Genomic DNA, 16,151 nt, shown 5'->3' with positions numbered 1-16,151 from the left:
AAATGGATTCATTGTTTGAGTATTGATGTTATAGGGCCATGACGATGAAAAATTGCTTTAACATTTCAAACTCAACTACATTTTATTCAGTAATTTAATAGTACAATTGACTGTAAACATAAATGCATGCAAATGTTTTCCCTGAGATGGATTTGATTATTTGCTGGAGTATAATATGCAAGTGCAATTCCTACAAGTATATACAGCATCAACCCTAGCGTTGTCTCACCTCTCTCACAAAGACGCAGATTCAGCTCGCTCTCCAAGTCCTTCAGGGCATCAAAGTCCCTCTCAGTGAACACGAGGTCATCGGAGCCACTGATCTCCAGAAGCTGTGTGGTGTTGGCGTTGACCACACCGATGGAGAAGATGGTCACACCCTTTTGCCTCAACACCTCAGCCGGCCCCTTCACCTGATCCTGGGACTCACCATCAGTGATCACAATCAGGTTCTGTCTTATCCCCGGACGACCCCCCTTGGCCAGGTCAAAGTACAGGGAGACTTCGGTCAGGGCCTGGCCCGTGTGCGTGCCTCCGCCAAGCTGCTGCATGTTGTCAATAGCTTTCAACATTCCTCCTTTGTCATGGAAGTTATTGAGCTGGAACTCCATCGTCTTGCTGGTGCTGAACTGCATGACTCCCACATGCACCATTTCCTGTCCAACCTGAGACTTGCCAATCAAAGCTTTCATGAAGTCCTTCATCTTCTGGTAGTCTTCTTCTCTGATGTTATCAGAGCCTTCGATCAAGAAGAGGAGATCCCCTGGAATGTCCTTGCAGGCTGTGGACAAGAAACATATTCAATGTAAGCCCTTCTTCTTTTCATATTACCAATTTGAGAAATAGGAACAAGAAAAAAACAAAATTAGTACTCTTACACATTGAACCTGTACATATTCAACCAATGGTTGAGTTGCAGTACAATGGAATAACATGGAAAGAAATGTGCTTACCATCTGGTGAACAGATGTCAGTGATAATGTCGTCCTTGATAATTTTAAGGGCATCAAAATTATTCACCAAGAAGGTATTCTGTGGGCTTCCAGCGATCTCCTGCAGCTCTGTCTCAACTGCTTCCTTCACTCCGATTGCATAGATGTTGACACCCTGGGTTCTCAGCTTCTCTGCAGGAAGTTGGACCTTGTCCGCCGACTTCCCGTCCGTGATGACAATGAGGTGCTCAGGGACTTTGTGCCCTCGAGTTTTCATGGCTCTCTCAAACAGGGGCGCCATGAAGGACAGGCCACGTCCGGTCTCGGTACCGCCGCCAACTTGATGGATGCTCTCCACCGCATCCCCCAGGCTTTTGCTGTCAGTGTACGTAGTCAGGTCGAACTCTAAGGTGGGCGAGTCTGCATATTTGACACACCCAACGCGGATATGGTCCGGGCCGATGCGGTAGGTGTTCAGGAAGTTAATGACGAATTTCTTTATGTATGTGAAGTCGTCGTGTGAAATACTTGCTGATTGGTCGATCAAAAAGAATATGTCGGCCTCATCTGTATGCATACATCCTGGAGAAATAAAGCAAATAATGTTTTAGAATAGATCTTTATTTCTGGTGTAGTGAGTTCTCATCTGAAAGGTCCTGGACTCCATACCCAACATAAAAATTAAAAAAAAAAAAAATTGCAATTGTATCGGGCCCAAACCTTCTTTGATGTCAGTTCTTCTCTTGTTGACTGCAATGGCCTGACGGAAGATGTTGCGGCACATGGTCTTCACCAGGCTCTTCTGCAAGGTCTTCAGCCTGACAAAACTGTCAACATCGTACACATGCATGGTTCTAGGGTGCGATGCAATCTGCACCAGCTGGGTCCTGTTCGCATCTTTGATTCCGATGGCGTAGATGGTGACCCCATCACGACGCAGGTCTGCCGCCTCCTTTTCCACCTCATCCTGAGATTCTCCATCAGTGATAACCACTGCAACCTGCTGGACGCCTTGGCTTTTCCGTCCTCCTTGCTGTTTGACAAAGACGTTCTCGCGAGCAAACTTCAGCGCGAGGCCTGTTTTGGTGCCTCCTCCATGGTAATGCAAAATCTTGATGAACTGGAGGATCTCATTCTTGTTATCGAAGGTATCGAGGTAGACCTGGCCTGCAGGATTGTCGCTGTACATGACTATGCCAACCCGTACTCTGTTTGTCTGGACGTCAAGGCTTTCCACCATATTGTGCAGGAAAGAGAGCACCAACTGAAAGCCAGCAGTTTTGATACTTCCCGATTCGTCCACAATGAACACAACATCAGCTACTCTGGAAGCTACACAATCTGCAAAATAATTGAGGGGGTTAGGACTATGTTTTATAATTTGGAATAATTAACCAATTTCCAATACAGATCGAAGTAACTCAATATATAACAGAACATTGGTTACACTGACCAAAATCCCAAGTCAGTCATTGATGATCCTCACCCTCAACTACGCCCATATGCTCTTCCTCAGTCTCAAACGCTGCCTTCAGCATGGGCACGATGTTGGCAGACTGGTAAACGTATGGGGCAGTGGCCACTGTCTTCATCTGGTCCGTCATGCCCGAGCCGAGGCCAATGCCCATCACCGTCACCCCCTCGGACTTCACCCGGCGGGCCGGTTGGTAGATGCTGTCGCTGGAGTTGGCCCCGGACACGACCACAAGGAACTGCCGGAAACCCAGATGCTCACGGCTCCCGGCCTCGGTACTGAAGAAGTTAGTGGCGGTGTAATTCAGTGCGCCACCCAGGTTGCGCGGCGCATTGGGACTGCCTTGGATCACCCTGAGACGCTTAATGCTGGCCACCACCTCCTTTTTGTTCTTGTGCTGGTTAGGGAGAAATTCCAACTTGGTTTCCTGGCCGTACCGGGCCAGGCCGATGCGGTGGGCCGTATCTCCCACGTTGAGCTGCTGAACCAGGCGCACCATCATGTTCTGGGTTAGCTTGAAGTCGGCCGCGGTCAGGCCACTGTCCACCAGGAAGTAGATGTCGGAAAATGTTTGCACCAAAGCTGGGGAAGGAACAAATTGAGTAAAACAGAATGGCGGCATTAAAGGAGTAGTATTGAAGATAGAATCATTACTAGGGCTGTCAAGCGATTAAAATATTTAATCGCGATTAATCACATTAATGTCATAGTTAACTCACGATTAATCGCGATTAATCACAAATCTTTTTTCTATGCTAAATATCCCTTGATTTCTTTGTCCCATTAATTTTTCTCATTTTAATGCTCTTATCAACATGGAGAAGTGCATCGGCTTGCCTTGTGCAAATGTTTTTTTATTGATAACAACATTGGCATATACTGATCAAAACAGGAAGATACAAAAAAAAGCCTATAGTGCAATTAAACGATGAACATACAAACATACTGCCTTGAACATAGCAGTCAGGCTACTGCTTCTTTGTTTTGAGGCAAAGAAAAAAAGAATAATCGCGCGATAAAAATTTTTACGCCGTTAAAATTGGTTTAGCGTTAACGCCGTTAATAACGCGTTTAACTGACAGCCCTAATCATTACATATATATATTTAGTATATGCTACGCGTGAATCTCCTAAGATGACGCAATTTGATTGGTTCGGTATCTCAGGATATTGGGCAATATCCCATGATTGAGATTTCAAACTCGGGATATTGTTTACATCGCAAAAAATTCTGTCTCGTCACACTATTAAAAACAAATAAATTCTGGCAAAAGTGTAATCTTTTTTATTTTTGGAGTGTTCAAGTTTGTTCAGTATATACTAAAACATTCATTCACCTGAGGTCAATATTGGGGAATAACCCCACTATTCACTTTGCCTTCGGTGTATAATTGTTAAATATCATTCGTTTTTAACGTTCGCTTATCGATTTTGTTTGTTGTGTGTGGACCTGAATGCCTGCATGTGTGTGTGTTTGTGTTTCTGTTCATGGGAGCATGTGGTGGAGATGCCACCATACCGGTCCGCTGGTCCTCAACGGTCACACAGAGGATCTGCAGCAGCCTATCGAGGAGCTGCTGGAGGGCCTGGTAGCTGTTGATGCTGAACAGGAAGCGCTTGTGCGGTCGGTTGGCGATCTCATGCAGGTTCGTTGAATTGGAACTGCCGATGGCGATGGCGAACACGATCACCCCCTTCTGCCGCAGCTTCCGCGCGGGCTCAATCACGTCGTCTGACGAGTCCCCGTCCGTGATCACCACGGCGATCTGGGGCACGCGCTGTGCAGCGCGACTGCCCCCCTCTGGGGTGAAGAAGGTCTGCTGGAGGAAGGTGATGGCCTTGCCCGTGAAGGTGCCTCCCTTCCGGTGCTGGATCTTGCTCACCTGGTCCAGCAGCGAGTCCTCGTCCATGTGGTCCTTCAGCAGGAACTCCTCGTAGGCCCCGTCGCTGTACTGCGCCACGCCCACACGCACCTTGTCCGCGCCCACATCGAGGTTCTGGATGAACTTCTGGAGGAAGAGGAGCATCTCCTTGAAGCTCTCTGGGCTGATGCTGGAGGAGCCGTCCAACAGGAACACGATGTCCGCCAGTGATGTCTCATTGCATTTTTGGGGAAAGAGAAGGACTGGGTTGGGAGAGGAAAGGGTTGTGAGTTTGTGTGTGTTTCTGGATGAGGCTGGAAAGTCAAGTTGAAAATGGTTCAATGCTAATGGTAATAATGCTAAGATTGAACACGATTGTTTGTTGCAAGTTTTTCCCAACTGAATAGGATAATTAGAAATCATGGAGCTTAATGGGACTGTGCACAAATTACATGATTTGGGTTTTTGCAAAAAGTGAACTTAACCCAATTCGCCACAAGGTCAATTTTGGATGAGCATGTGTTTGTGTTCATGGGAGCATGTGGTGGAGATGCCACCATACCGGTCCGTTGGTCCTCTACGGTCACACAGAGGATCTGCAGCAGCCTGTCGATGAGCTGCTGGAGGGCCTGGTAGCTGGTGATGCTGAACAGGAAGCGCTCGTGTGGTCGGTTGGCGATCTCATGCAGGTTAATTGAATTGGAACTGCCGATGTCGATGGCGAACACGATCACCCCCTTCTCCCGCAGCTGCCGCGCGGGCTCGATCACGTCGTCCGACGAGTCCCCGTCCGTGATCACCACGGTGATCTGGGGCACGCGCTCTGCAGCGCGACTGCCCCCCTCTTGGGTGAAGAAGGTCTGCTGGAGGAAGGTGATGGCCTTGCCCGTGAAGGTGCCTCCCTTCCGGTGCTTGATCTTGCTCACCTGGTCCAGCAGCGAGGCCTCGTCCATGTGGTCCTTCAGCAGGAACTCCTTGTACGGCTCGTCGCTGTACTGCGCCACGCCCACACGCACCTTGTCCGCGCCCACATCGAGGTTCTGGATGAACTTCTGTAGGAAGAGGAGCATCTCCTTGAAGCTCTCTGGGGTGATGCTGGAGGAGCCGTCCAACAGGAACACGATGTCCGCCAGTGATGTCTCAGTGCATTTTTGGGAGGAGTGAGTGTCTGGGTTGGGGTAGAGGAAAGGGTTTTGTGTTTGTGTGTTTCTAGATTACGAAGCTGCAAACACAATTCGAAAATGGTTCAATGCGGACATTGAACAGGATGGTGTATTGCAAGTTTTTCCCAAGTGAATAGGATAATTAGAAATCATGGAGCTGAATGGGTCCGTGCACATTATATGATTTGGGTTTTTCAGAAAGTGAAATTAACTCAATTTGCCACAAGGTCAAATTGAGATGTTTCTGGCAAGGGAATTGATCAGTTTAAAGAGAAGACAGGAACAAGAGAAGACGGTACCTGTTAGCTGAGCTGCGTTGCCGTGGAGACACACGGTGACCATGAGAGCAACAAAGAGGAGGCCCCTGATCTCTGCCATGTTATCACGTGCCTCTCAAGACCTTGCTCTTCCTGAGAGAGAAAGAAAGAGAGAGAAAGAGAGAAACAGAGAGTGAGAGAGAGAGAGAGAGAGAGAGAGAGAGAGAAACAGAGGGTGAGACAGAGAGAAACTGAGAGGAAGTGAGAGGAAGTGAGACAGACAGACAGACAGACAGACAGACAGACAGACAGACAGACAGACAGACAGACAGACAGACAGACAGACAGACAGACAGACAGACAGACAGACAGACAGACAGACAGACAGACAGACAGACAGACAGACAGACAGACAGACAGACAGAGAGAGAGAGAGAGAGAGAGAGAGAGAGAGAGAGAGAGAGAGAGAGAGAGAGAGAGAGAGAGAGAGAGAGTGTGTAAGCTGGATAGTAGGGGCTGGAAGGAAACTACATTTCTGAAGGCACTAATATTATATACATTTCCTCCATACTAATAATGCATATAATAATGGGTTTATAATGAAGGCATAACTTAACTTCTTATGTGATTTAACCAAGGAGCACTGAGGAGTCTTCAAGCCCAAGACCCACTAAATCATCTCCCTCGGTCTGCTACATGTTATGACCTCTGGAGACAGATCGACCCCCCAAGACTACTCCACAAAAGTAATCTCCTGGGATTGGTCACAAGCGTCTGTTAGCTTTGGCTTCTTAACGTGGCAAGTCTTGTAGAGTCCAACGGTGGTTACATGAGCATTACTCGCCCAGGAGGTCAATAGTGAGGAACACTGACTGGCTGCTATATAATGGCAGGAAGCTGAATCCCAGCCAGCAAGGTTACGCCAGTGTAGATAAAGGTCTGGCCATCGACCGGGCGCTGGAACGCCTCTGATACTGCCTCATGGGTCATGTGTTTGTACTCCTCACTGACAGTGCACCCCTATCTGGATGTCCAAAAAGACGGACAGATGTGAGAGTATACAGATGGTTCTTGGTCTTACAACAGCTTTTAGATTTTTGCTGACCACGGACCAGTGCCAAACATGGGAATACCGACGCCTTGTCACGCTCTAGCAGGAATTAACCCTTTCTCGGAAACTCTCCTTTTACCTCAGCTCTGCCTGCCAGTACAGAAAACCATGCCTGAATGTTATCATCAGCTTCATCCATCGGAATAACTCTTCTATGTAACTGGAGACCAAATAACAGCATACTCTAACAATGGCCGCCCACTCCTGAGACCCAAATTGAAATTCACTGAATGTCACGGTGAGCGGGTGGCAGCCAGGCAGGTAGGACCCAATAGCAGACAGTTCAATAAAAGGATAATTTATTAACGCAAAAGGCAAGTGTAACCCTGTCAATATAAGGGCTACTAAAGCATTAATTGGAGGGCTATTGAAGGCATATACTTGGTTAAAATGTTGTATTGATCATCATCTAACTATTTAGTTTGTGTATGAGGTTACATTACGACGTTGGTTTTCGATTGAAGTTCAATATAAGTAACTTTTATTTTGAAGTGTGAACTGTTGTTTGCGGGAGGAGTTTGTCGCGTGAGAGTGCCGTGCTTTGCGCACGCAGGGAGATGAGACGGAGAGGAATGCATGTGTTTATGCTCCGAGCCAGAACAAGCCACTGTGCTATTCCTTTAGTCAGATAACCGAACGCAGATACAAACAGATGAACCGTCAGAGCGACGCAGTTCTCTTGTGAAAATACTTTCGGTGAGTTCAACCGTGGTCTGACTCATGAACGTGTGAAGCTAAACATATGCTAACGGCTAGCGCCGCTAATTAAGCCCGTCTATGTGAGGGTCTGTAGGGAATGCGGTTTCTACACGACGTAGTTGACTAGTTCTGCACACTTTATGAGAGAAATATTGGTTATATTGATGTTAAAGAGGCTGTGTACATTTCGAAGTGCATTGAGGGTTATCTTATTGAACTGTGTGATGTACTAAAAAGAGGGTTTTCCCTTCTTTATCGTTAGTTGTCTCGCGCCGCCACGCGGGCGCTGTTTTGATGCTGCGGGAGGGCCACAGCAAGTTATTTAACCTTTGGTAAGAGAAATGCCTCATTGACATTTTGGTTTCTCTTGTTGGTTTATGAATGTTTGCACTGGTAAAGAGTTTCATGCAACATGTATAACGAGGACCTTTGAATGTAGATTTAAATATAGATTTATTCTGACTGTTGAATGAGTCATTTGAATGCAGGTTTTTGAATATTATTCTGACTGTGTTATGCAGGTCTGGTTTTTCTTTTTGACGCTTGATTGATTCCACACTGACCGATCCCGTCCAAAGATGGCGAGTTACCATTGAACCAGGATCCACTGACATGAACATTTGAAATTCTTTGGACCGGTTGTGAGTTATCGACTGAGTGGTAGGATCCGCACGGCCACTACTATTCCGCATATCGTGCGAGAATCCAACACGGAACAATCACCACACAAAAGAGAAAATTACAATCCCGGGTTACATTTTCTTTTATTTCCTACTTGGGCCCAAGGTTATGTGATTTATAAAGTATAAGGTTATGTTTGTTTTGTACTGTTTAAAGAAACAACTTTTGAATAATAAGTCATCAAACTAAACTGTGTCGTCTCATTAATTATCCATCTTGCTCCAGTATTCAAACCTAGTAATCTGGCCCAGAATATTGTTGTATAAAGAATTCTTAATCTGCTAATCCAAAAAGGTGTTACACAAGGAACACCGAGAACACGGGTGACGCGGGGAACACAGGTAACACACAGGACACAACTCACCACGAACTACAATGATCTGACAAGGAACAAAGGAAAGACAAGGGCTTGAATACCAAACCCACACAGGGCACGCAACGAGTAACAGCTGAAACACATTAGCGGAGGGAGCAGTAATCACACAGGAGGGAAACTTGACCGGACATGGGGAGAAACAAGACAGACAGGGTGTCCGCGGAGGTCTTAAAAGTCTTAAAAAGTCTTAAATTCATTTTTCTAAATTGAAGGCCTTAAAAAGTCTTAAATCGTCAAAAATGTCATATGCTGGTCTTAAATTTATAACTCGGGAGGTCTTAAATTTGTCGGGGCAGGGCTATTAAATTTTTTATTTTTCTCGCGGGACTTTTCGGGAAGGAGATGTAGAGAGGCTACTTTCTTGCTAGCTGCATATATAAACGGATGTCTGCGCGCTTGCTAGCTAGTCTGCAACAATGGGTTGCAAAAAAGTTCAACGTCAGTTGGCTGGAAGACGTCCGTTTCCGAGGTTGGCTAGCGTCCGTTGCCAACCCAGAACAGGCCAGATGCATTCCGTGCAAAAGTAGCCTACATTCAAGCTCGGCACCATGGGGATTAAGGCTGTCGTCGGCCAGATGCAGAGCCAAAAACATAAAACCTTTGCCAGGAGCCACACACAGACCCCAGCCATTTCTACGTTTTGCATCTCTGCCCCGGCGCCACCGCCGCAGACGGTCCGCACTGCTAGCACTTACCTGAGGGTAGCATTTGGTGCGACACCAACACTGAAAGCGGAGGTGTTGTGGATTCTAAACACAGTGGTCAAGCACCAGTCCTACAACTCGAATGAGGGGATAGGAGATCTCTTCGGTTTGATGTTCCCTGACTCTCAAATCGCGAGCACCTTTACTGCTGGAAGGGACAAAACGGCGTATATAACTCGCTTCGGACAAGCGCCTTTCATCCGAAATGAGCTAATCTGCAGCGTCAACAAGGCCGATTTTGTTTTGACGTTTGAGACGTTGAACCACGCCACTAAAAGCAAGCAACTTGACGTGCACGTCCGATATTGGGTCGGAGATCAAGTGCATTCCCGGTACTTGGGCTCGCAATTCATGGGGCCCCACATATATGGGGGTAAAAGGGAAGATGATACATAATATTTTTTAGACAATATGCAGAATCTTTTTCCGGACGAATTAACACGGTCGGCTATTTTTGCCAGCACGCCACCCTAGCCATATTATGGGCAACCGTGTTCCCCTTGGCTGTGATTTGAACTTTGAATTCCTCGTAGGAGTTCATAATAATACATTGCTCGCCTTGGATGAAATACACCGCTCTTGCGCGATTTATTTTGCATAAGGGCGAGTCAAATGACGCGAGAAACGCCCGTTCTATGTGAACGCGCATTGAACCTAAAGCGGAAAACCTGGTTCAACTAATTTAATCTAAAGTGAGCGTCGTGGTACCATTTAACTGTGATTGCGAGTTGCGGCTGTCGAGCCAGGTTTTCCCAAGAAAGCCTGGGTATGTTCAACGAGGTTCGTGGTATACCCCCCAGGTCTTACTGAAGGCATTTATTTAATGGTGAAAATATTATCAGTGGCGTAAATATCGACTGCCCGGGGGCCCAGACGCTGTCCCCCCCCCCTCTCAACAACTCACAACTTGGGTGCACCATAAATACCCAAATTAAAAATTTAGGCGCCCCAGTGCACCCAAGAAAAAAGTTACTCTGGAGCCCTGGAGTATCACTTTATGTTCAATAAACAGACAGAAAGTAAACTTGAATGAGTCTCATTGAGTGACACACATGCTATGCTTGGGTTGTAATACAGCGGGATCCCCCCCACCATCGCGGGTTTAAGGTCTTAAATTTCATTCAAGGTGGTATTAAAAAGGTCTGAAACCTGCAGATACCCTGACAGAGATACCAAAGTAAAACAGGAAACACACAAAAACAAGACAAGGAAACCGACAGACCATGACAGTAACCCCCCCCCCCCCCCCCCCCCCCATAAGCAGGGCTGGACAGGCCATCGGGCGTACCGGGCAATGCCCGGTGGGCTGGCAGGCCTTTTTGGGCCGACAAGGTTTACTTTTTTTTATTTTTTTTATGGAGCCGGCCCGGCCCAGCCATGTCACACAGCCGAAGGCCGAGGTCCGTTCCTTCCCTCTCGGTCGTGCGGGCTGTCAACTTAACCTGAAAGTTCAATAAAACTTTGGCCCAGGCCATAACTCATGATTGGTTCTGGGCTGGCCCTGGCCCTATCACACACACAGCAGAGGGCCGAGGTCCCGCACCTTGGGCCTCGGCTGTCAATCAGTCAATCAGTCAATCAGTCACGTCACTAACTGACAGAAAAATGGAGAAGAAACGTAAAGGAGGCGTGGAGAATAGTGTCAGTGAGGAAAGTAACCAATCAGAGCGGAGGAAGAGGGCAACTCCCCACTCTTAAAGACTCTTTGTCAAGAGAGTTCAAACCCCCACAGATGTCTGAAAGTGGTGCGCCCCATCCTTAAAACAAGGCTATGTCTCGCATCACATACGGAGCCTCTCTCTCTTTAACTGTTCTTTGACGCTCCGAACCCCGTCCCTCCTGTTCCTTCCTTTGCCCTGTGATGATACAGAGCCGGTTCTTAAGGTGCCCCCTGTGAGGACAACGCAGTGTCTGGGGGGGGTGACGGAGGCAGTGCGGCCACCTGGGGCCCGAGCGGATCCGAGGAAAAGGGTACGACAGGCCCTCTCACATAATCTCTCTCTCTCTCTCTCTCTCTCTCTCTCTCTCTCTCTCTCTCTCTCTCTCTCTCTCTCTCTCTCTCTCTCTCTCTCTCTCTCTCTCTCTCTCTCTCTCTCTCTCTCTCTCTCTCTCTCTCTCTCTCTCTCTCTCTCATACTTTAGGGTGCCACTTTGACTTACTGTGTTATAATTTGTTGTTTTAGTTAGTGTAGGCCTTAATAAAATAATACATATATTTTGTATTCTTCCTGTTGTTCTGTGTTCTTGCATTTTTTGCTGATTGTGAGACGGTTCAAACTACATATTATAAGCATTAGTAATTTCAGAGGGGATTTGACCTAGCTGCAAAAGTCTCTGCAAGTATAGTGAAAGAGCGTATACATTTTTTAACATGGTTACTCTCTACTTCAATGTAGGCTTCTGCGCTTTATTTTAATTGTTGAAACAGCTCAATCTGCGGATATATCCTCAGGTATGTTGTGTCCCTCCGCATGTCGTATAAATAATCATAGTGGGCTGCCATGGCCAAAAATGCCAGGGCCATTTTTTGGTCCCAGTCCAGCCCTGGATCTAGACCAAGCTCGGGTCAGCAATAGCCGTGTTTGAATGATAATGAATGAATGGAACGTTGCATTTTTAATGTCTACAAATATTCCATACTAGGGAGCCAATCAATGAAACCTTATGCAGAATCAGATAAAGTCGGCTCTCTTGCTGTGCAAAGTATGTTTAAAAAATCAGCACACCTAGTTGTCACACAAGCTATTTTTGATTTTTGGAATATGGAATTATTTCAGGGGGGGAAATGCCGTGAATAAATATGCACAGTGCGTTCAGGATTAGGACTGATATATATATCTGCCTTGGCCTAATCAATTGTGTTTTAATATCTTTAGCATTCATATTATTGCAATCTATTCTTTTCGTAGGCTACTCTGCGGTTGGCCTTGATGGGGAGATATTTTAACCCTTTTTAACCCCATTTTCCTGCGACATTCCTGCGTCTCCCCCTGCGTCACAGCCCGCTTCAGCACCATGTCAGTGGACAGGTACAATCCTACGAACGTCGTGAGTGCAGCGAATGCGCGTTCATGTTAAGAGGAGTTTCGGGAAACGCTCCAAATAAATTAACGATGGTTCGAAAGATCCATCGTGAGAATGATCGTACGAGCGAAGATCCGTCGTTATCGGGAAACCCAGCCCTGTACAGTTTAACACCACCCAACACTAGTGGTGCCGAAATGATGCCTCATGAAACGGCCTCGCAGCCAGATGAACCATCAAAGTGGTTCGACCTCGAAGCTTCAAATGAGTACGCTAGGGACACCTAGTGGTGAATGAAATGATGATGAAAGAAAGTTTCCTGTGATGATGTGATGTTTGCTTCGTACAACATCAAAACATTTGAGAATTAAAGTAATTTCAGTGATACGTGTGAGTGTGCCGTTCATATATATCTCCCGAGCTCATGGTAGAAAACATAATTTGACAAAGATTTTAAGTCATTCCGGGCAAAATAGAATGTCTTATCAACTACAGTAGCCTACTAATAATTGTAATAATAGAACTGCATGATGAATGAGAATGAGTGTGATTAATTACATAGCCATTAAAGTGATCTTGGAACTGGGTAGTGTCTTTTTTTTGTAAAAATGTGCCAATTGTGAACCCATATCGCGGAACAGCCCGAGATGAAGCCTCGAACGTCACACGCTACGTCATTTCGCCCATGTGAATCCTGCTCGATACGGAGCTTCGCTGGGGGAGGAGCCGAGGTACTCGACACCCGCCCCGATGCCTCGACGTAAAGCATAACATCACTACCCAACACCACCTGACTCAGCTTTATAAGGAAATTACATGAAGGGTCAAGAAAAGGAGGAATAATCCATCAGGGGAATTAACGATCCCAGACTGTCTCAGATCGTCTCATATTCAAATGGTTCTTTTGTTTAAAGTTTCCTAACCACTTGCAGGCGAGAATCCCCTTAAATCAGAGGAAGGGAGGATTCAGAGACAGGACAGACTCTTAAGACTGTTTGGTATTTTGAATTCATAAGCCTATTGTGATAATTATCAATAGTGTATAATTCCCCATAATTATCAGTAGGCCTACAAGTAGTCTAGCTAAAAATGATGCTCAATAAATTACACTGTAATAATATACACCATATATATGTTTACTTCTAGTCCATGTTGCTAGTTACAGCACTCAAGCAATACCTTTGACAGATGTACACACGCATCTATAGGCTGTTCAATATTAACTTAATGTTCAATATTTTTTTCCTTTCTGCGATCAATCGATCTAAATAAAAATCGAATCATGCATTTACATTGCATAATGACTTAAAAATGACTGGCCCAATAACGCACCCATCGTATCCACTTACTGCTGAGTGTGTGCGTGCGTCCTCTTGGCGCGCAGGGCAATGATTCCCGTGTCAGTGTCCACAGATGAAGTTCCACTCAGCACTCGAACCCTCAACACGGAGTAAGGTCTCGCTGCAGCCTGTAGACATGGTTTCTCAACGGGGGCGGTACCGCCCCCTGGGGGGCGTTGGCACAACCTAGGGGGGCGCTGGGAACGTGATTCCATTTTTGGGGGGGGATTTTCAACTTTTTTTTTATTATTATTATTTTTTGGGTGAAAGAATAATATTAATAATAATAATAATGACATTTATATAGCGCTTAATATGGTACTCTAAGACGCATTACATATTGCCCTATCAAAACTATGTAAAACAGACTAGGAATAAAAGGAAAAAACAGGTTAAACATGAAGAATAAGGTGGGAGTTAGGTGGGGAAGGCTAGTGTGAAAAGGTATGTTTTGCGTGCAGATTTGAAAGAAGAGAGTGTTGGAGAGACTTTGATGTGGGAGGGGAGTGAATTCCAAAGGGTGGGGGCAGCAACTGAGAAGGCCCGATCACCCCAAGTCCGTCGCTCAGTCCGTGGAACTTGTAGCAGGTTGGCAAAGATGGACCTGAGGAATCGGGAGGGGGCGTGGTGATGGAGGAAGTCGGCAAGAATAGGCTACCTGAAATAAATAGCCTATTTTCATTTATTGGTTTCTAACCCCCAGCTACTTTTTACTGTCTATGCGCAGTGGAACAGTGATAATACAGCGCGGTTCGGTCCTGCTCAAGCCCGGACTCCCGTAACATCAGCTATCGTCATGATCTCTAGAGTAACGATGATAAACATAACCCAAGTTCGCGGGTTAACAGTTCAATAACCAACACAACACAATCAAACATGTAGCACCGATAGCAAGAAAAAAATATCAAATTTTGTTTCATAGCCCGTTTTCCATCTTCCTCTTGTTCAGTTCCAGCTGCTCTGAGCGTAGTCTCCACGAAAAGGCCTTATTAGGCCTCTGCGTGCAATCTGTTTTCGTGGAGTCCGCGTTGCCCGGGCCGCGGTGCCCGTGGTTCCCGGTTCATTCATTCATTCGTTCACGGGGCGCCAGAGGATCAGGGTAAGGTCAGGGGGGCGTTTGCTCAAAAAGGTTGAGAACCACTGTAACCCTGCGTCCACACCAAAAGATGCATTTGCTGCCCGAACGCGTTGTCGCCGAAGTTTTGCGGTGCAGCAAATCAAGTTTTGCGGCGCAGCAAAGGTTTTGCAAAGGTTTTTTTTGGTGCTTCTGAATTCATTAACAACCATGGCCGACATTACGAGCATTGCATGTCTTTACCTGTTGTGGAAGAGGGAGAGACGTCGGAATGCCCGTCATTTAATGGTTCATGAGACCATTCGGAGCCTGGAAGGCTGGTGCTGCCTGGCACCCAACTGGGTGTTGTTTGGGGTTGTTATTCTAGCCCTTTAGCATACTCATAGTTTAGTTTAACTGTAAACACAACTACACTACAGAATGCTGATTTGTGGGTTTTTTCGAGTTACTAAATAAATGTAACGGTAGTGAACTCTAGGTCACTCCAAGGGAGTAACACTGATTGGCTGTTACGGCATGTCACTCAGTGGCAAGGCTGTTGAACGCTGATTGGCTGTCATCACGCATTTGCTGCCGAAAAGTTGAAATATTTCAACTCGAGCAGCATTTGTCGCGCCGCAAAATACGTGAACGCGCCCGTGCTGCGCTGCAAATCCAATTTTGCCGCGCCGCAAATCAAATTTGGCTGCTGGTGTAAGTACCATATCGGCTCGGCTTCCAGATCGGCTCGGGGTCCGTCGTCTGCTGATTACGTTACACAATATCATTGGCTGTACGCTTGAATGGGCGTACATTGTGATTGGCTGTACGTCGGACAGTTGTGATCGGCTGTTCTGTGCTGTAGCTCTGGCTGTAGTCATAGCAACCACGAGGCAACAGCGAGCACATGTGTGAGCGCGAGTAGGTCTATGTCTAGTTTCGGTTTGTGTTGCCAGATTGTCCCGTTTTTCCAGCCTAACGTGATTCAAAGTAGCCAAATCAGGCTGAAAATATGCCCAATCTGGCAACACGGACGGCTTATCTTATTAACAGCCAAGATGATTCCGAGGGATGTTTTGTTTTTAGAAGAAAACTATCCATACAGATAGGTTGGGAATGGTCTATGTTCAAAATGAAAGATCATTACAGGCTCTTTAATTTAAGCCATAAAAAACCTTATTGCTGTAGATAGCGTATTGTGTGACGTAATCAGCAGACGACGGACCCCGAGCCGATCTGGAAGCCGAGCCGATATGGTACTTACACCGGCAGCAAACCCGCAACGCGTCTCTACATTCACTTTGAATGGGACCGTGCTGCGAGGCAACTTTTTGCATCTTTTGGTGTGAACGCAGGTTTAGCTTCAGGCAAAAAAAGTCTCCCGAGATGACGTCATACGCGTCGTTTGAAGTCATCTCGGGAGAAAATTAGATCAGGAAAGCTCGGCCAAGGGAGACTGGGTCTGGGTTAGACTG

The 16,151-nt window shown here is 46.4% G+C and overlaps 1 protein-coding gene across 1 annotated transcript in view; it reads right to left on the bottom strand.

The window, feature by feature from the left end:
- Positions 1–13,720, bottom strand: part of LOC130392337 (collagen alpha-6(VI) chain-like) — a 34,112-nt gene extending 20,392 nt beyond the window's left edge. The window contains exons 1-8 of the mRNA XM_056602829.1: positions 13,632–13,720; positions 5,731–5,841; positions 4,831–5,436; positions 3,926–4,531; positions 2,419–2,988; positions 1,653–2,273; positions 954–1,514; positions 230–781 (exon numbers count right to left, since the gene is read on the bottom strand). Of these exons, the coding sequence (XP_056458804.1) occupies positions 230–781; positions 954–1,514; positions 1,653–2,273; positions 2,419–2,988; positions 3,926–4,531; positions 4,831–5,436; positions 5,731–5,809 (3,595 nt within the window). The 5' untranslated portion in view covers positions 5,810–5,841; positions 13,632–13,720. The remainder of the gene's footprint in view (positions 1–229; positions 782–953; positions 1,515–1,652; positions 2,274–2,418; positions 2,989–3,925; positions 4,532–4,830; positions 5,437–5,730; positions 5,842–13,631) is intronic.
- Between the last annotated feature and the right edge of the window lie 2,431 nt (positions 13,721–16,151).

This window comes from Gadus chalcogrammus, chromosome 11 (assembly GCF_026213295.1).
Source record: "Gadus chalcogrammus isolate NIFS_2021 chromosome 11, NIFS_Gcha_1.0, whole genome shotgun sequence".
NCBI classification, from domain to species: domain Eukaryota; kingdom Metazoa; phylum Chordata; class Actinopteri; order Gadiformes; family Gadidae; genus Gadus; species Gadus chalcogrammus.
The sequence above is the reverse complement of the archived record's forward strand: the minus strand, read 5'-3'. Positions and strand labels throughout refer to the sequence as shown.